The sequence below is a fragment of the Osmia lignaria genome, chromosome 9 (genome assembly GCF_051020975.1).
Source record: "Osmia lignaria lignaria isolate PbOS001 chromosome 9, iyOsmLign1, whole genome shotgun sequence".
In the NCBI taxonomy this organism is placed as follows: Eukaryota; Metazoa; Arthropoda; class Insecta; order Hymenoptera; family Megachilidae; genus Osmia; species Osmia lignaria.
Genome location: NC_135040.1, coordinates 12,821,552 through 12,840,473, shown reverse-complemented (window position 1 = coordinate 12,840,473; position 18,922 = coordinate 12,821,552). Strand labels below are relative to the sequence as shown.

At 32.8% G+C, this 18,922-nt stretch overlaps 2 protein-coding genes and 1 long non-coding RNA gene across 6 annotated transcripts; 2 read left to right on the top strand and 1 right to left on the bottom strand.

The window, feature by feature from the left end:
• The first annotated feature begins 332 nt into the window (after positions 1–332).
• LOC117608477 (syntaxin-6) lies at positions 333–5,817 on the top strand. Of its 2 annotated transcripts, XM_034333685.2 has the most exons (7): positions 334–616; positions 1,371–1,567; positions 1,858–1,952; positions 2,021–2,080; positions 2,561–2,793; positions 2,868–2,962; positions 5,611–5,817. In XM_034333685.2, the coding sequence occupies exons 1-7, from the start codon at positions 582–584 to the stop codon at positions 5,685–5,687; spliced, it is 792 nt and encodes a 263-aa protein (XP_034189576.1). In that variant the 5' UTR covers positions 334–581; the 3' UTR covers positions 5,688–5,817. The 2 variants fall into 2 exon arrangements, with proteins under 2 accessions (XP_034189567.1, XP_034189576.1); XM_034333676.2 differs by lacking the exon at positions 5,611–5,817 and having other exon boundaries at positions 333–616; positions 2,868–3,602.
• Positions 5,818–6,682: 865 nt separating this feature from the next.
• LanB2 (laminin subunit gamma-1) lies at positions 6,683–18,872 on the bottom strand. Of its 3 annotated transcripts, none has more exons than XM_076690211.1 (27): positions 17,823–18,872; positions 17,516–17,679; positions 16,593–17,032; positions 15,388–15,646; positions 14,114–14,415; positions 13,830–14,035; positions 13,558–13,661; positions 12,124–12,312; positions 11,825–12,050; positions 11,463–11,719; positions 10,942–11,114; positions 10,747–10,879; positions 10,457–10,681; positions 10,185–10,373; positions 9,907–10,092; positions 9,628–9,830; positions 9,346–9,561; positions 9,009–9,279; positions 8,764–8,942; positions 8,546–8,676; positions 8,365–8,475; positions 8,055–8,253; positions 7,754–7,991; positions 7,494–7,669; positions 7,241–7,423; positions 7,051–7,168; positions 6,683–6,975 (listed from the first exon to the last, which is right to left on the bottom strand). In XM_076690211.1, exons 3-27 carry the CDS (start codon positions 16,746–16,748, stop codon positions 6,740–6,742), a joined length of 4,866 nt encoding a protein of 1,621 aa, XP_076546326.1. In that variant the 5' UTR covers positions 16,749–17,032; positions 17,516–17,679; positions 17,823–18,872; the 3' UTR covers positions 6,683–6,739. The 3 variants fall into 3 exon arrangements, with proteins under 3 accessions (XP_076546326.1, XP_034189274.1, XP_034189283.1); XM_034333383.2 differs by having other exon boundaries at positions 16,593–16,955; XM_034333392.2 differs by lacking the exons at positions 13,558–13,661; positions 13,830–14,035; positions 14,114–14,415; ... (2 more) ...; positions 17,516–17,679; positions 17,823–18,872 and adding an exon at positions 12,423–12,670.
• Positions 12,916–15,828, top strand: LOC143305683 (uncharacterized). The gene is made up of 2 exons (XR_013062775.1): positions 12,916–12,974; positions 13,240–15,828. It is a non-coding gene; the product is annotated as an uncharacterized LOC143305683 (long non-coding RNA).
• Positions 18,873–18,922: the final 50 nt, after the last annotated feature.

The following is an 18,922-nucleotide window of genomic DNA, read 5'->3' as shown; positions in this document are numbered from 1 at the left end:
ACTATTCGTTGTAAGGTATTTATAAAATTGGCGCGAAATAGAAATTCCTCTGTTGTCCAAGTTTGAACTAGTGACTATAGATGGGTAAATACTACTGACTATTTAAATATCTTTACCGCCCTAATAGGAAATATTAGAACGTTATGTATTGTTAAAAGTCTAATAGAGAGTGCTAGTAAATATTAAATATTAATATTCTTTGTCTATACTCTGTTATTATTTCGATTATTTGGTATGCTATTGTCATATGGGTGTGAACTCCACTTTAAGTGTTTCAACACGAAATCAATATTATAGTGGCTCTTAAAGAGGCGTGTTTGCGCACGAACGTTAAAATCGAATAAATAGTCGTCTGCAGAAAGGCTTGAAGCAGACGTCACAATACACCACGACGTCGCGGTCGAATAATAGTGGGGCGCGAGCAAGTATCAATTTGATTATTGTCATCGGTTCTCGTGAATATCGGTGCTTCCGTCAAGACTGTTCGGAATTTCTACCGATGATCGGCAAATCGCGCATACGTTTTCCTGTGGGTGCCGTGAGGCGGCGAGAAAGGCCACCTCTTTAAATTAAAAGAAGGAATGACGCTGGAGAATCCGTTCTTTGTCGTCAAGGAGTAAGTAAAAATGATATACTATTATAAATGTTTGATCAATTCTTCCTGACTATACAAATCGTCACTAATCAATTACTTATCGATATCGCAAATTATATCGATATGTAACTTTGTGTTTGAAATTTTGTTATTCGTTTCGTGACATAAATGTTGCATACACGTATAGATACATATGTATATATCAACCCTTTAAAGAACCGTCGGTAGCTATACAACAGATAAAAGAAACCCTTGCTTCTGATGTTTTCAAGTAACACTAACATACTGTAACGTCAGTGTACACGTTTCACGGTAATCCTTTATTCCAAATCTTATCTTAATACGCATACAACTGTAGGCACTTAATCTTAATTGTTTACGTATTCTTTCGTTCATTGTATTTATAAAAAATACCATTGAACTTCCTTTCTTAATGCTTTAGATTAGATTCAACGTCTATTTTTATTTGAGTATTTCAACGTATTGTTAAGAAACATTCTTAAGATTCTGCATAATGCGCTCGATTTTTTACCAGTCAGCATTCCATTATTTTGATAGGTCGCCAAAATGAATACATATTTCGATTGCAAAGTGGAAGCTAATCGATTGATATTTCATATCAAAATAAGATCGATTGCTTTTACTTATTTTCTAATCTTAAGATCGTAATTACGATATTCAATTTATGGACAGCAACGATACCTTTAATATTTGTCAGAAATTTGTTTACAAAAGATATATAACATATTAATGTATTCCTTCTTTTATCTTTTAGCGAAGTTTGTAAGGCCTTAAATAAAAATCGCGGTTTATACAAACGGTGGACGGAATTGCAAGATGTTGTTGTCACAAGTCCAAATGTGAGCGGGGGAATCCCAATTTCAAGGGACGAATTAGAGTGGACAACAACCGAATTACGGAAAGCCTTACGTTCAATCGAATGGGATCTTGATGATCTAGAAGATACGATCCATATCCTTTAATGCATGTAATAATACTAAACTTCAAATATATAATCGTATATATTTTTTGCAAAACAGATATTCACATTTTTGTTAATTCAATACCATTAGTCCACTGTATCGTTAGCGCAATTAGGGGTGAGGGGTCAGAAATGTCAGCTGTCCCCCTATTAAGAAATTAAAAATTCTCTTTTAAATGCTTACAAATTCGGTAGTTCTATACATCATTTAAAATTAATGTAACTTTTTATTCATATTCTATATTACTTTAACAAATAACGTATGTATATATGTATATACGTATCGTAGAAAAGAATCCGACAAAATTTAAAATAGATAATAAGGAATTAACAGTTCAACGACGTTTCATCGAAGAAACAAGGGAAGAAGTTAAGGTAATTCTGATAAAGTTAATTGTTAATAATAAAATTCTAATATAATTTATACAATTGTTTTGTTACAGATCATGAAGGATAAAATGAATTTAAGTAGAGGTCGGGACCGCGATAGTACAGCAAGGCAGGTTTGTAATAATTAACTATTGTATATATAACGAAATATTAATCAAAATAGTAAAATTAAAAGCAAAAATCTGTGATGTATTCTTTACATTTTTAAACTTCGCTCGTAAATTACAATGCGTGTACTATGCGACATCTATGAAGAACTGTCAAATTGCTAATGATCTTAATCAGCTGAGAATGTCTACTCGCAGTAAAAGAGTTAAAATGTAATTTATAAATTCCGTTCTCTTTCTTTACGGTACGTTCTTTATGCATTTACAAGTAATATATTGTTGATCGGAATTATAAAAAGAAGGAAATGGTTTACACGGTAAATCAATAAGTCTTAATATTATTAGCATGTAAATAAATACTATTATTAAATTATTTGTCGTTGCTTAGAATTTTCTGTATTGAATAATTTTTTTTTGTCTGTAAGCTTCCATGAATTTAATAATTTATGTACTTTTCTTATATCTATTTGTATATTAATATTACAGCCGCTTTTGGACAATAGTCCAGCCAGAGTTCCTGTCAACCATGGTACAACTAAATACAGTAAATTGGAAAATGAAATTGATAGTCCGAATAGGCAATTTTTGGGAGACACATTACAACAACAAAATGATATGATGAGACAACAAGACGAACAATTGGATATGATAGGTGAAAGTATTGGAACTCTCAAAACGGTATCTAGGCAAATCAATACCGAATTAGACGAACAAGCAGTGTAAGTTTAACCAATCATTCGTTTGTTATTTAATGAAATTAATTTTTTTACTTAAATAATTTTAATTATTTCAGTATGCTCGATGAATTTGGAAATGAGTTAGAAGTAACAGATTCTAAGTTGGATGCTACAATGAAAAAAATGGCCAAAGTTCTTCATATGAGTAATGGTAACTATAATAATTACATTCCTGCTCCTACTACTGCAACATCTAGTGTTTCTGATCTTGCCTCTAAACCTTCTTCTTTATCATTCTTATCAAATACAATAACTAACTGTTTTTTATGTTCTGGAGATTAAATAAATATCGTTATTATAATTTAACTATAATTATTTAGTAACATACGTGAAACACATTTTCTTTTGCTTCATTATTTGCTTTATTTTATTTTATTTTATTAATTTAGCTTGATTATATGCACCTAATTTTTGTGTAACATAAAACTAATGACATAATTTACAAAACCTAGTGGAAAATTATGGAACTTTCTGACAAGTATGATATTAACCATTCATTTTGCTTTCAAAATAATATTGCATATCACGATCACTACATACATTCCTCTTACACTTTTTAAACTAATTATAACTTACATTTAGCATTGTTGCACTTCAATTCTTTACTTTTTTCTAAACAAACTGTACTAAAATGTGATTAAGCCAAAGAGCTGTTGAAGGGTAGAAGTCTCATTAAATTAAAATAAAAGATCTAGTAGCAATCATTATTTGAATTTTAAAGTGTTCTTAAATTATTCGTGTTTTTTTTGTATTTTTATTGATTATTGGTATTAAAGAAATGTTTCCTTTCATTTTTGTTTTTCATTTCTACATGTTCATATTTTATAAGCATTATATTACTTATATTTTTATTGTAATGAGAGTAAACAAAGCAAAGAATGGTTGAAAACCTATATGTACACAATAATTAAAGTTAATAATTTGCAAAGAGCCAACATATATTTAAATTTAATAAATATCAGAGATGTAGCGTTAAAATGGACCAGTTGTAATTATGAAAGAAAAATATTAATGTTTAACTGCATTTAGTCAAAGTATTTATTATGTACCTAGTATGATAGGCACTAAAAAAGTGTAGTATAAATCAGTTATGGAATCAGTAAAAGTATATCGTTGAATAAAATGTATATTAAAGATATTTAGATAAATAATAAATTGTATTTAAGTACCTCATTTACATGTAAATTTTGAAAAATTATGCCAAAATATCAGGAATTAAATGTTAAAGTAACAGGAAGTAGCACGATTAATTTGTGCCTAAGAAAATTTGAATGTAATAGATTTATAGACAGATACATATATATACAAATATTTCCAGTATGTTTTAAAATCTCTGATACTTCTACTTCCAATATATACCAACATGTGATATTATCATATTGATTCAGGTGTAGATAAACATAGTATAGTACACATTATTATGGAACATTCGCATGGCATTGTGAAAGTGCCATTTAGTTTATGTGTGTAATGAATGTAACTAAAACTATAGAGTTCGAAAGAAAAGTGTTAAAAAGTTGATAAGAAGAATGTAAAAACAATTATTTGTACGTACGATGGTTACTGATCGATTGTTTTTCCAATGCGAATAAAAAAATGTTCATAAGTATTATGAAAATTAGAGACTGCAGGTAATCTAAAGTTCTATTTTTAGGAAAAATTAGGCATAATAGAGAGAATTGAAAATTAGAAAATGAAACGTTCATTTCATTGTTAAAAGAGTGTTAATAATATAACGTTGTGAATTCATACATAAAACAGAAATCGTCTATTCTAGTATGTATTTAAAAATCTAAAGGGAAAAAAAGTATACTTTATTATTTCTCATTAATGACCAATTGTGAAGATGCACTGATAAATAAAACTTGCGACTTTATTTATACTGTACATGTTACTGTAAGGTACCACAAATTCCTGACCTATTTAAGTGATTCAGACAACCATTATACTAGTAAGATTATATATATAAGAACTTGTTGCAAATTAGATTCTATGTTTGAGAAGATTCAACATATATATGATACAATCGAATTTCAAATAATAATAGTTTTCTAATATATTGCTTTAACAATTATGTTTAATTTCTTAAACATTTAGGTATATGAACATATGATATAAAATCTCTCAATCATGGAATATAATATAATTTTTGAAATATATGTTTATGGATGTGTATTTTAAACATTATGTCATTTTTCTTATTTTTTGCTTATATATGTTTGTGTGAAAATAATTTTTATATATATGTATCAATGCAATTTCAGAAAGATTAATACAAATAAGAATCATTGTTTTAGAGCTTCCATATTTTAATGAATGTTACAATTACTGCTTGTTATTTCTAAATAACTTTAATATGTGATTTTTATAGATCATTTAAAATACTAAATTAGTTTGCAATATTGATTCTTTGTACTCAAATTGCTTAAAGAAATTCACATTAATAGAATATTTTTTATAAAAAGGATTGAATATCTGTATCGTATCATGAAATTTTATAAACAGCAAGTTTACTCGATTATCTGGCAGTGACATATTTATAATTCATTATCTGAGTGCAAGGTATCAAATAAAAAATGTTCAATGTTATTATAAATTGCTTGTTGAAAAGTGCATGTTGAATATAATGTACAATGTTTATTGTTTGAAGAAGGGCCAAATATATAGTATTGATTTTCCTTATAATAAATACATGTTATTTATTTAATTTTATTGTCGTTCAATGAACGACGATAAAATTATTTGATTCTGACCTTTTTTATAAGTGACGCATGCGATGTTACTTTCCGTTTGTTTTAGATCGGAGACAATGGGTAGCCATTGGAGTGTTGACCGCTATATTGGTGTTTCTAATAATTTTATTTATAATTAAGTGAATCATTTAATTTCTTAGCCTCCCTAAGAATTATTGGTTCTTCTTCATAGCATTTAGTCAAGTATGTTAAATTTTGTTTCAATAATAAATTATCGATAGCGATATTAATAAATACTCACGGTTGTTATATTTTTGACAGGGTCTTTATAAACTCCTTCCCCCAAATTCAAAAAGTAACTAACTTAATTCGTTAAAAGTTTTACTAGTTTTAATGTTTTACTATTTTTTTTATTCATACTAAATATAGTTCAATATTTTATTGAAATATTATATGTAAAAAAAAAACATGATTCATCATGATATATGTTGTAAAATATATTTAGGCTTCTGCTGTTCTCCTTTTGATTATACAAATGTTTCCTTCAACTTTTAATATTTATACAATATTAAAGTAGTTGTTCACTGTTCAGCTTGTACAAACGCATAAATAAGTCACAATAATGTATTATAGTCGATTTTGTACATTGGAGATTAAAACACTTGCCTTTTTTCGGAGGAACTTTCGAAGCGTTCTTAGAACTTAGAAAAGTACTTAAAAGACATAAAAATTATAAAATAATTGTATATAGATACTATATACATGTTTGTACACACGTACAAATAAGCTGTATTATAAAAATGTTAGACGAATTGAATAATGTAAATGGTCTAGTAATGATAACAAAAAGGAAAATATGTCTACTATATTAAATCTTTGGTATTGTGTTCATTATTGCAGTCATTTGTATATGTAAACACATGAAATTAATATTTTATCTACTGAATGATTTGATATTTTATATCCTATTCTCAATTCTATCATAATTATATGATTTAATTAAAAGTATTTTTTACTATTGTTAAACATACAGCTATAATGTGCAATATATATATTCTGCTTTTAGAAAGAAATACGATTGATTCTCTAGTTATTAATAGTAAAGATATGTATATACCTTTTAACATTTTTCTTGGTTTTCATCCCTTCATTGTATGTAAGGCACCTCTAGTGATATGAAAAAAAAAAATGGAACGCTCGTACGTTTAAGTATTGGCTGATAACGATTTCAGTATTTATGGTTCCAATCGTACACGTTTATGGCAGTCGACAGGCAAAACTTTTCTTATATCACCAATATTTTCAACCTCCATTCTTAGCCTACTGACCTCATCCTCGTAATTTTTTACCCATTGCGTTTGCAAATTCTTTGCATCTGTTAATGCTCGAATTCTTTGATCTAAGTTTGCAGCCGCGATTTCTTTTTCAGCTGCAACTAAACGCTCTTCCAGGCGATTTAAGTCAGCGTCATCTAAGTTACAGAAGTTTAAATTTATAGACTAAAACGGGGTCAATTCAAATATAAATTGGCGAAAAAGCAATTTACCTATTTCTGGTACATTTTCAAGCTCATTCATTATTTCAGCCACTTCAGCTAAAGCTTTATCAACTTGTTGGGATGCTAAACTTACATTAATCTTAGCTTGACCAACTTTATGATTCGCCTAAAATAACACAGTAACGATATTATTATTTAATCTCAATATCGACTTTATTATCTACACCTGATGTCTTACTTCTGTGGTAATATTTGTATCTTGACTGATTTGAATTTCATATCCTTTCATCATGGAATCAGTGGTGTCGACACGTGAATGTAATTTCTCAGCTTCGTTTCCTACCCGAAGCGCTTCTATTTTAGTTTTATTTGCTTCAATTCTGATAGCATTTGCCTTTGCGCTAGCTTCTTCTGCATATGACTAATATGGAAATATTTTTCATGTAGTAAATTATACATTGTGCTTTGTATTCAAAGAAAAATCAGTTTACCTGAGCATTTTGTGCTCTTTCACGAGCAAGCTTAGCATTATCTTCCGAACCAGTTAATATTTCATTAGCTTGCGCAGCTTGATTGATTGCGTTTATAATTAAATCTTCAATGTCTCCTATATCCTTCAAAGCATCTTGAGCTTTAATACGTTCACGTTCAACCTCGGCATGAAATTCTGAAATATTGTAAATAAAATAAAAAACATCCAACGTTCCTTTTTATAAAAAATGTTTCATTAGAATTAATTAAAACGACATACCTCCCAGTTTCTTCAATGTTTCTTGAGCTTCTTTTAAAGTTTGATCGCCACGTTTTACAGCATCGTTTGCTTTCTCATTAGCTCCATCTAATTCAGCAACAAGTTCAGCAGTAGCTGCCTGTTGATCTTGTGCTCGTTCTATAAGCTCTTCACTTTTTCTTACTTTCTCTGTCATTTCATTTATAAGATGCTCATTTTGATCTAACAACAGTTGCGCTTGTTCTTTCAACCGTAATCCCTGCAATGATTTGTTGTGTTAATGTTGGTCGTATTAATTATAATTATTATGGTTTAAGTTTACCTCGTTATTCACTTCTTCAACTTGACTTTGTAACCGATCAATGTCAACAGGTGGAAGAGCCAAATCGAGAATCAATAAATCTATTGCTTCTTGCGAAACAGCGGACGATTTAGTAGCTGCTATGCTGGTAAGATTTTTCACCTCGTTCATACGGTGCTCCAGTAATTCTAATTTATTTTCCAGTCCTCTAATATCGTCTCTAAAAATAAAGTCGATTTTTAATTAAAAAATATGCAGTACATAATTTATTTGAATATCACAAAGCACCAGTTTAAAAATTGTTGTAATACAGTAATAAATAAATACGAACGTCATATTAGAATATTTTGCTATAGCTTTCTTTGCAAGGCTATAAGCTTCAATTGTTGTATTTCGAGCTTGCTCCGCTAGTGTATGAATCTTCTTGGCTTCGTTGACGTTACTGTAAATGAGAAATAATACAAAGGATAATAAATTATTATAAATCTTTCGTATAAATAGATGTTGCTTACAAGTCAGCTAATACACGCGCTTCTTGTGCAATTGTAGTCATTTGTTTGTTCTGTTGACCAACTTGTTCCGCACGCGATTTTGCTTCTGCTAATGCAGTGGCCCCACTGGTGGCTAAATAATCTTCCGCATCCTAATGATAAAGAGTTTAAACCTAGGCAATTATTTCATACTTCTATGTCTACGTATATAATAATATAATATATAGCATCATTCTTACAGTTAATTGACCATGTATTTTGTCAAGCACTTTTTCTGCTTCATCAATGCTCATCAATCCTTCAGAGGCAGTTTTATATGCATCAGTAGCAGTAAGGTTAACAGTTAGCGAGATCTCACCAATCTCATTTAACTGATCGCGCAATTCATCAAGTTGTTCCACCAGTGTCTTGTTTTCATCTGAAATATTATCACTTAAAATCTTACTTGAAGTAAATACAAATGAACTCAAGAAATTATACTTACTACCAGATCCTTGTTTAGCGGTGTGCAAGATATTCTTCACTCTGTCCTGAACATTCTTTAATTCTTTCTCAAAGTCCGAATCTTTAATAACCGTTGGACTGCTATTAATTTTCTTTAACGTGTTCTCTAATTCAGCCAAACGTTCTCTGTGACTATTAGCCGCTGATTGGACAAGATTATAACAATCAGGACAATCTACGCATCCATTTTGTCTGTTATGCTTGTTTTCCTTGCAACGATCGCACCGTCTTCCTTCCACATTTTGGAGGCACTAAAATATGGAAATAAATTTGTGAAAGATTGCAAAGCTCGTAATTGTATTACTTTTTATACTTACCGGACACTGTCCACTGGCGTCACACTGCAAGTCCTGTGAACCAATACTATCACAGTCACAAGGCTTGCAACCTTCTCGACCGAATCCGTATTGGTAAGGAACACATGCATCGCAATGTTGACCGGTAACACCAGGTCTACATTCACACTGGCCGGTAACAGGATTGCAAGTACGATTGTAAGATCCTTCAGAATCACAATTGCAGGGTGCGCATCCCTAAAATATATATTCATAATTATCACATGCTTATACTTAAGAAAGGCTAAGAAAAATCTTAAGTACCTCTCCGCTTAATATGTGATAATACCCCTCTTCACATTTGTCACAATTTCGACCGATTACATGGGGCTTGCATGTACAGTGTCCTGTCAATTGTTCACAAGGTGCTACTCTACCATCGTCAAGTTCAACTGTACCTGGCGGATAACACTGACACAGCTTACATCCGTCTTCTTTAAGTTCAGACAGAGCGTCTCCATAATATCCTATATTAACATTATAAATATCATGTATTATAGTGTTTTCATTCAAAGATTATACAACCGTTTACACGTTACCGACCTGGAAGACACTCTTCGCAATGAAAACCTGCTGTATTGTTCACACATTTTAAACATTCTCCAGTCTCATGGTTACAGTTTCGAACAGCATTTAGATCAATATTGTTATTACAGTCGCACGATTTGCAAGCGATACCCTTTTCAGGATTTCCAAAATATCCATCTGAACATGTTTCACATCTGGGTCCTAAATTTAAAAAAAAAATATAGAATATATAGACATAAGAATTCGACAAGTTCTTAGTCACTCTTGATTTCCTTTCTTTTATATTTTTATACCTGTTCTACCCGATGGGCATTCAGAACAAATGGGATCTGGATTGTTTCCAAGTAATATACAAGGCCCATTATCTGGGCAGGGACACGGTTTACAGTCATCTTGTGTACCCTTCAATGGGTGACCATAGTATCCACGCTTACACAATTCGCAATTGCTACCAGCTGTATTATGCTGACAAATGCACTGTCCTAAAGAGAATTAAATTGAAAGGATAAATAACCAAATGTGAAGACGAATCATTATTATAAATTTATCATAAGTATGTAAATACCAGTTTCAGCTTCGCAAATGTCTGCATGACCATTGCAATTACAAGGAACGCAAAGAGCGAATGGACCTCCGTTCGGTGGATCATGATGAAACCCAGGTGCACACGATTCGCAGAATTGACCTACGTACCCATGGGGACACTGACAATGTTCTACCCAATCAGCTGGTTCACCAGCAGCTCCACGATGAGCTGTCTCTAGTTTAACGTCGTCTAAGAACCCTCTACCTATAGAAGAGAAAGAAAAATTTGTTTTAATAATAACTTCAAATAATTCTCTTCAATTACTATACCTTGATGCGTATAGGTTCCGCGAATTTTAATAGCTGTCAGGTTTGATAAAATAGACATAAATGCACGGGAAGATAACCGTGGTTCCCAGCCATAACTTGGATGTTCGTGTAATTTAAAGCGATATTCTTGTGGCTGAAATAATTATTTACAAATCAATAAATATAGAAACTTTATTAATTTATTTATTTACTTACAGTCACAGTAGGTATACGATTTTGTTGCCCGAAAATCGGCTGTGTAATTTGTTCTCCATTTCCTCCTTCAAGAATTACGTCACGAGCTGTGGGCGTAGGACCAGCTTCACCAATTCTCAGCGTAAAAGATAAGTCTTGATTGTAAGATGCTCGTTGATCACCAAGAAATCTATCTGCATGTAACAAAATATAATAACTTTATTACCAGTATTCAAAAATTCGTCATATTTTTATTATTTGACCTTAGTCCAGTGGCGGATCGTCATACACCACATCGCTACAAAGATTTTTCTATCTTTTTCATAAACTGGGGGATGGCTATTGACATTAAGCTTAAGGATTATATATTGTACAAGTATAAAGAAAGAATTTAAAAAAAAAAGACTCATTATATTAAATGTTATCGATAATGTCAAGCGGAAATAGGGGGTGATGCAGTTCCACAATGCCTGGTCCCTACTAATTACGTCAATAATAAAAAGTAACGCGTTACAATAGAAGCATCGTGTACTTATATTTACCAGGTGCAACGAAGTATACATTGTCACGATCCAGTGCTGTAGCAGATATCGTTTGAGTATGAGGATCGTAATGAAGAGGTATCGGATTACCAGCCACGGTAGCTGTCCACCGTTCAGCTCCTCTCACGAACATACTCTCAATTACAATTTTTGAATATCCAGTTGCTGGTCGGCATACCGACGAGTGGCCGTAACAGAAACACGGTGTACAGCCGAATTCGTTTTGGGTTGCCAGATTGAAAAATCCTGGCTTACACCTGTTCATTATGATAATTAGAAATTATATGATCTTGACTTCAACAGAAGAATAGAAAATGGAAAAATACAGTGCATCTGAATGATCTTGAAAAGGCTATACTAACACTCGACATCGTTTTCCTTCAACATTTTCTTTACAGGTACAAACTCCACTGATTGGGTCACAGTTTGGCGTATTTTCCAGGGAACCAGCTACGTTACACTCGCAAGAAGTGCAACCGTACGAGCCAAAATTATAATAATTTGCCGCGCAACGATCACATTTGTCACCTGTTACGCCAGGCTTGCATTGACATTTACCTTCACTGTTACACTGCAAGTTCCTAGAACCTGTAACACGATATTTCATTTACCTCGATTCTTAATGTTAATATTAATGTTAACGATAAACGAATCAATCTACCAATTTCGTTGCAGTTACAAGCGACACAATAATTGTCTTGCGGACGCTGGTAGTAGTTCTCCCGGCAACGTTCACAATTCGCGCCGTCGCGATTAGCTTTGCAATCTAGGCAGTGACCACCGTGCCCCGTCGCCTTATACAGTTCCTTATCGAAATAGCATCTCTCCGAGTAACCATTGCAGTTGCAAGCTGAAAAATTCAGCCACGTTAGCAACGACATTCCATAAATCCATAGGAATACCAATATAATTTTAAAAAAGTTCCTAATAAAATATCATTAACATCATTTAGATATTTACTGGATCCCGAGTACCACGGAAGAATTCCATCCCACCGTGATGATTCACAGATCACCATGTTTACAAGCATTAAACACGCAATTAATCTCCCTTTCAATTCCATCGCGGAAATGTTACAAGTGAACGAAGAAGAGAAAGTCCTTTTATTAATTCCACTTTTTAACAGTACTCTTACTCATCTTCATGATTTTTTCTAAACAATATCTTGATCGTTTATTCGCATTGACAGGTGACGTTTGATCAGAAAGTAAATAAAATTGACGTTCCATGAATGATCAATACCGCTGATTGGTGAACGACGATGAAAGTATTTTTATAATTAATAAAAAATTGTGTAACGGTAAGGGACGATTGTCGTGATACATGAATGTACGTTTGTATCGCGGTTTCTTAAGCACTGAGCTCGCTTGCGGTGTACAGAAAAGCTGCATTGTGTGCCCCTGTATTGCCAACAATCCCCACTTCGGGACAGGCAAGGAACGTAAAAGGTAAAGCTGGTTAGGTAATGCCAACGTGATCGTGAACGCAAACTCTCTTCGGCCGGTTGGAAAGGTGATGCTGCGCTAAGGAATCTTTCCTCCTTATTGAAATTAGTAATAATTGCTCGACGCACAGAGAGCTTCTTATAAAATAAAAAATCATCGGTACTGAAGTTGTAGTTATTGGATAGATAAGATCCTATAAGAATGAAAAATAAAAGATAAAAAAGTGTATAAAAATTCAATTGGTTTGAAATTTAAACAGATTTGTGACTCTTGGGAATATGTAATAAGAGCTCAGTCTTAAATAAGTTAATAGATTGCTGAATTTTTTATAGATTCATATACTAAGATCATTGGTGCTAACAGTATTGAATAACGGATGAACGAAAATATGATTTATGATAGCGGCGAACCATATGCCCTGGCCACCAGATATAGAACACGAAAAACAGCCGTTTGAAGAGCAGGTTTGCCAAGGTCCACCTACACAACGACCAGGATACCGGACCATCAAAGATATCATCTCGTAAGATCGACGAGATATGTGTGAGTTCTTCACGAATACAATTTTGTCGTATAAAATAAATACTAGAAATTTCAGTAAGACTGATTTCATTTTCTCCTCGTAATAAATCTATTGAATTTATGCTCACGTTTGCATTCGTGTGCATCGGTGGTGGTAGCTCGCCCCCACGGCGCATCATTGTAAAAAGGTAAACACTCGTTGCAGTCTGGACCCGCGGTGTTGTGCTCGCATCTGTAAATAATTTTTAACTGAGATATTATATACCTAAGTAATAACATAGAAAAAGTTCCTCTTGCGCATCGTACTGTATATAAAATATTCTAAATGAAGAATAAAAATATAGAATCACCTGTAATTAGTCACTGTATGTTAAATACATGTATACCTAAATTATCTTACCTGCATACTCTGCGAGTTCTTCCATCTACGCTGGTACTATTTACACATTCACCAGCATGGCCATTGCAGGCACAACGTGCTCCAACAGCGACGTCAGCGATCGCATAGTAGTAGGATTTTAATACATGGTCATCGCCAAAAACTTCATCGCCGAATGTATTTAATCTGTCCAGTGTAATCCTTAAACCTGTTGCTTGTACCCATTCCTTGAATTAATACACAAATGTAACGCACAAATAATAATGTGTTCATTTCCCTTTACCCGATTACGGTGAAAATTATACCTGCAGAGCTGGATTTGTTTCAAAGTAGTACGCCGAGGGTCTACCTTCCAGAGTAGAGAATGCGACGGTGCCCTTTGTCAAAGGCGATATGTCCGAATAGTCCGAAGTACATAGCACTCTAGTATCGTCACCTTGTACCGTTTCTTTCGAATCCGGTAAATCGTAAGTATCTCTACAAGTCGCGGAATAGAATTGATAAGGTTCCCATGGTGATTTATCATTTTTCCTCTTGTAGATGCCCCAACTTTCCGGACGCGGTGATTCGAACAGCACTCTAACGTAAGTTATATCGAACGTCTTGCCTACAATCATTTAAAAGAATAGTTAAATAAAATAAGGGTGATGTAAATTAAATTTACTACGTTTCAATGTAACGACAAACGAAAGTATTTCTCTTGTGAACAGAGCCGGCCCTGGGCCTAGGCTAACTAGGCGGTCGCCTGGGGCCCCCCAAGGTTTAGGGCCCCCATGAGACGATTTTGCGTCTAAGAATGCAAGAAGAGTGTTTACTTGAATAGTAATCGATGGAAATGCGAATCTAAATTGGTTATACAAAATTTTATAAATTTTATTTCAGGTACTTTTTTTATGCGAAGGGGCCCTTTTTCGGAGTTCGCCTCGGACCCCCGAAATCTCAGGGCCGGCCCAGTTTGTGAAAGCTATTTAAGAAATAAACGAATTCTACGCCATTGCAGTTCTCCACACTGTAAAGCAAGCGGGGTGCAAGTGGCTGATTCTTTTGTAAACGAACATGTGGCGCACAGACAGAGATTTTACGTGTATGTTCTTTCCGTTTCTAAAATTCTTAAAGTCACCGTTCAAATCCGTTTACATGAACGCGATGTAGTAACGAAATTATTTCACGATGAAAAAAGGTTATAATATTTGTAATAACGGTAACGTAAATCAATTTTTCAAAGCATTACTCGCCTATGTTACTTTATCGTCCATGTTCCGAGAATTATCTCATCACATACGCATCCTGATAGATAAGGGTGTAGAATGGGAAAAGAAGAGCTGAGGAGGCGGGAGAAAGAGGGCGACAAACATTGAGGACGTGTTAAGAGTTCATCGCGGATACCGATGAATGAACTCCTTCTTTTATCTACGCTATAAGATTCGTCAATTTTATCCGTCTGTGAGGAACGATCTCAATTAACTGTACATTCATTCTGAATTAAACGGCATAAAATTCGCGAAATTATCAATACCGCATCATGTATGTTAGATGAATAATTATGTATAAATATAATTCAACGTTTGTTATATCATACCTAAGTGAAGCGTAAGATTAACTTGATTCGGGTATTCGATACCCTCGAACATTGTTTCCGACTGCCACCAGGTCGAATTATCGTTATTATCACGATCGGTAAGATACCTGGCTGAATGATCTTCATACCGACATATCTCGCATGATTTATTTTGAACGCCGGTTTGTTTGCAAAATTCGGTTGGACGATCCTGACCGCACGTGTTCGTTGCTTCCATAAGAACATCGAAAGCTGCATTCTCGAAAGGTGGTATACACCTCTACAACAAACGCGTTCAAAAATATTTTTTCTTTATTTAAACAAAAATTTGCGTTACTACAATTAGAAAGTCGTTCTGTTTCGGACGGAGTATTATGTAACTTGGAATTCAAATTCATTGATACCCGTTCTTATGATACGTGTAAATATAAATTTTTAATAAATAGAATTTCGTAATCTTTACATTGCTTTTGTTCTTTTTTTAAGTTAGTAGATTTAGAAGATTATACACTGATTTTAAAATGCTCGGTAAGTTTAAAATACTTCTGCCAAGTATCCGTACTAAAAGGTGTTCAGGATCACCTAAACCTTAAATAATCGCAGGTAGTTTCCTTCCCAGGTAATTCCTAGAATATTCCATTCGAAATTTTCTGTAACTTCTGAGAACCTTTCACAATAGAACTGTTCCACCCACGCAAGAAATTTTACTTCCGGTATATTTATTATACGGGACGTACAAAAACACGAACGTAATTTTTTTTTAAATAAAATTATATACAACTATCAGTGATTTTTTAAATAAATTCGAAAGCTGAACAATTTTTTACGTTTTCAGAATTCTTCTACGCTTACTGTATCGTCTAGCTTTATCTTTCCCTAGCTATCGTCGAAAGTTACTGTAACTTCGAACTTTACGTTGATAACCTAATGTAGTAATATCCTACACACACAAAAAAAGAAAACGAATTTTAATGACTAAGAATAAACAGAACATATTTATATTTTCAAACTGGATCGTTAATTTGTATTTCTTAATTATGACTAAACTGTTTAGGAATTAAATATAGTGCATACTGTGCAGATCGTACATTGAAGATTCGTATTATCTCATGACGTGATAGAGGCACACATCCTAATGTGAAAGATATTATTGCTTATTTTAAATTATTTGCAATTAATTTAATAACTAATAGATAAACGTATTATTAAAAAAATTTAGTACAAACCCGTGGCCTTCCATTGTCATCATAGCATTTGTCTTCGTCTCGTGATTTCTTTTCGAATCGATCCGGGAGATCATCGGAGGGTTCGGGTTCCGCAAATACTGCTATCAAGCAGATCACCGCTAATATCAATATCTTCTTGTGTTTTCCTCTTGTCATGTTTGAATTTTATTAGATAAGTCCTCTTTCTTGTAATTTCACGCGTAAATTCGCCAAATGAAAAACTTTCACTTTTTCCGAATTTCTTTAAAGGTTAGGGTGAGAACTGATTCTCGATCGGGTCCATCGGCAACGAGATCCCTCGACAACAGTTTTTACTTTTTATTGCTGAGACTGCATTCCGCAAATGGTTCCCGCCTTATCTGCCTAATGTTCATTAATTTAAACATTAGTCACTGCACTGAATTAAACGAATTGACGTTATTTTTTAAAAAATTAAATTTCTGAAGAATTATGTATAACAAAGAAAAATCATAATTAAAATTATATTCAACATTTTTAAATGAAGCGATAAATCTGTCAGCAAATTCAATAAATTTTGTTTAAAATACGATTTTTTTATCCTTATTTCAGGAATGCGTTCAGATAAAGATACTTGAACGCTTGTGTATATAACATTTCAAACACCACGTTTGTTTTTAACATCTATTTCTTGCCGCCTACATCGAATCTCGTAGGATCACATGACGCACAAATCGCGAATCGCAATTTAAACAAAAAAGCTGAACGTTAAGTTTTAAATTCACAATTAAAATAAAAATCAGAAGCGTAAGTTTGCAGAAAGAAAAAAAGAACGATCTCGCGTGTTTCGTAAATGGAACAATGGGATTCACAGTTGCATGGAACACAAACGGATCGCGAATCATTCACAGGTTTATCACACGAGTATCGCCGGTTTTTAAAATTGAGAAACAAATTATTCTAACCTCTTCGACCAACGGAAGACTAGCAAACCGTGAAGAAAGACACTCTCCATACGACAGCTCACTGAGAAACTGAAGGAGTGGAGGTGGAGGAGTCGTGAGAGTGAGGCTGTGGGGAAGTCGAGTACGCCAATGTTCAAGCATTTGTGGTGGTAATACGCCCGCCACTCGTAGTAGAAAGAAAGTGCAGGCCAAGAACAAACCAAGAGAAATGGGGAATTGTTAGGATTACATGCCATACATTATTATTAATAGCAGTACACTTATAATAAATTATTAAATCATTTGAACATCATAAGTAAATACTTACATATTTATTTTGCCACATTTATTACCGGACCCAACGAACGGCTGAAAATAATATATTTTCAATCTTTGAGAATTAATGGATTAACACTAAATTGCCGAAGCGAGTCAATTTGACTCATTTACGATTTTATTGCTATATATATGTATATAGAAAAACTTAAACAGATCTATTTATTCGGCAATCTAGTACTATGAATGTTTTTCATTTGCATAAGTATAAAAATGAAATTCTGCTTTGAAAATTATAGAAAACTTTCGTTAACGCTTCTGAATAACATTTCATATCTCGTTGGAACGGAAGTAAGAAGATTACTCGGGAAACGATGACATCTTTTTCCTACTACTACGAACGCTTATAGTGTATTAGTTTATTTCAAATTGTATTTTTATTTATTGTAATGTATTATGATTGTATTCTCTGCTAAATAAAAGATACGAGAATATATTTTGTTAAAAATTAGATTATAAAAATATGAGATAAGTAGCGTGTACAAACAATGAATATATTAAAGGTAAAAATTAAAAAAGCAGTATTAAATTGGTAATAAGATCGATGTGCAATGAGAGACTTTTTTTTTCTCAGAAAATTTCATGGTGTTCTCGATTCACTGTTTGTCACGTGGTAACCGTTGGGATCTTAGTTATCTCTTTACCAGGAAATGTGAAGCGATATCATAAGTTCACCCACGCGTTCACGCTTCTTTCATTAGTTTAACTATTACTACTATAACTTGATTGCAATTGTAAAATTACTAAAAATTACATTTATATAAAAATATATTGATATAGTCGCTTACATATACCTCCATTATTTGAATTAATATTTATAATTATTATAATTATTATTTGATAATCATGTCCAGAAATAAAAAATATTCAGCATTAATTCTTCCGTATAAGTATTCTCTAATTTTAGTAAACCTAACAATGATTAATATCACAGTCTGAATTTTTATATATATTTATCATCTGTTTTTAACAGCGACAAATAAAATTAGTATTTATTTATGTAATAAAATCTATTCTCTATTAATAAGTGTATTTCTCGTTAAAAATCGTACGTGGTTATTATGTTTCAAATACTATGTTTTGATTCGTGGC

What these genes read in the sequence shown, in the direction of transcription:
- LOC117608477 (XM_034333676.2), top strand. Translation starts at nt 582, where the DNA reads ATGACGCTGGAGAATCCGTTCTTTGTCGTCAAGGA. An exon ending in TGATCTAGAAGATACGATCC is followed by an intron (nt 1,568 to 1,857) that starts ATATCCTTTAAT and finishes ATATGTATATAC; the next exon opens with GTATCGTAGAAAAGAATCCG. An exon ending in GAATTAGACGAACAAGCAGT is followed by an intron (nt 2,794 to 2,867) that starts GTAAGTTTAACC and finishes TAATTATTTCAG; the next exon opens with TATGCTCGATGAATTTGGAA.
- LanB2 (XM_076690211.1), bottom strand. Translation starts at nt 16,748, where the DNA reads ATGACAAGAGGAAAACACAAGAAGATATTGATATTAGCGGTGATCTGC. An exon ending in CATTTGCGAAGCTGAAACTG is followed by an intron (nt 10,374 to 10,456) that starts GTATTTACATAC and finishes AATTCTCTTTAG; the next exon opens with GACAGTGCATTTGTCAGCAT. An exon ending in AACATTGAAGAAACTGGGAG is followed by an intron (nt 7,670 to 7,753) that starts GTATGTCGTTTT and finishes ACAATATTTCAG; the next exon opens with AATTTCATGCCGAGGTTGAA.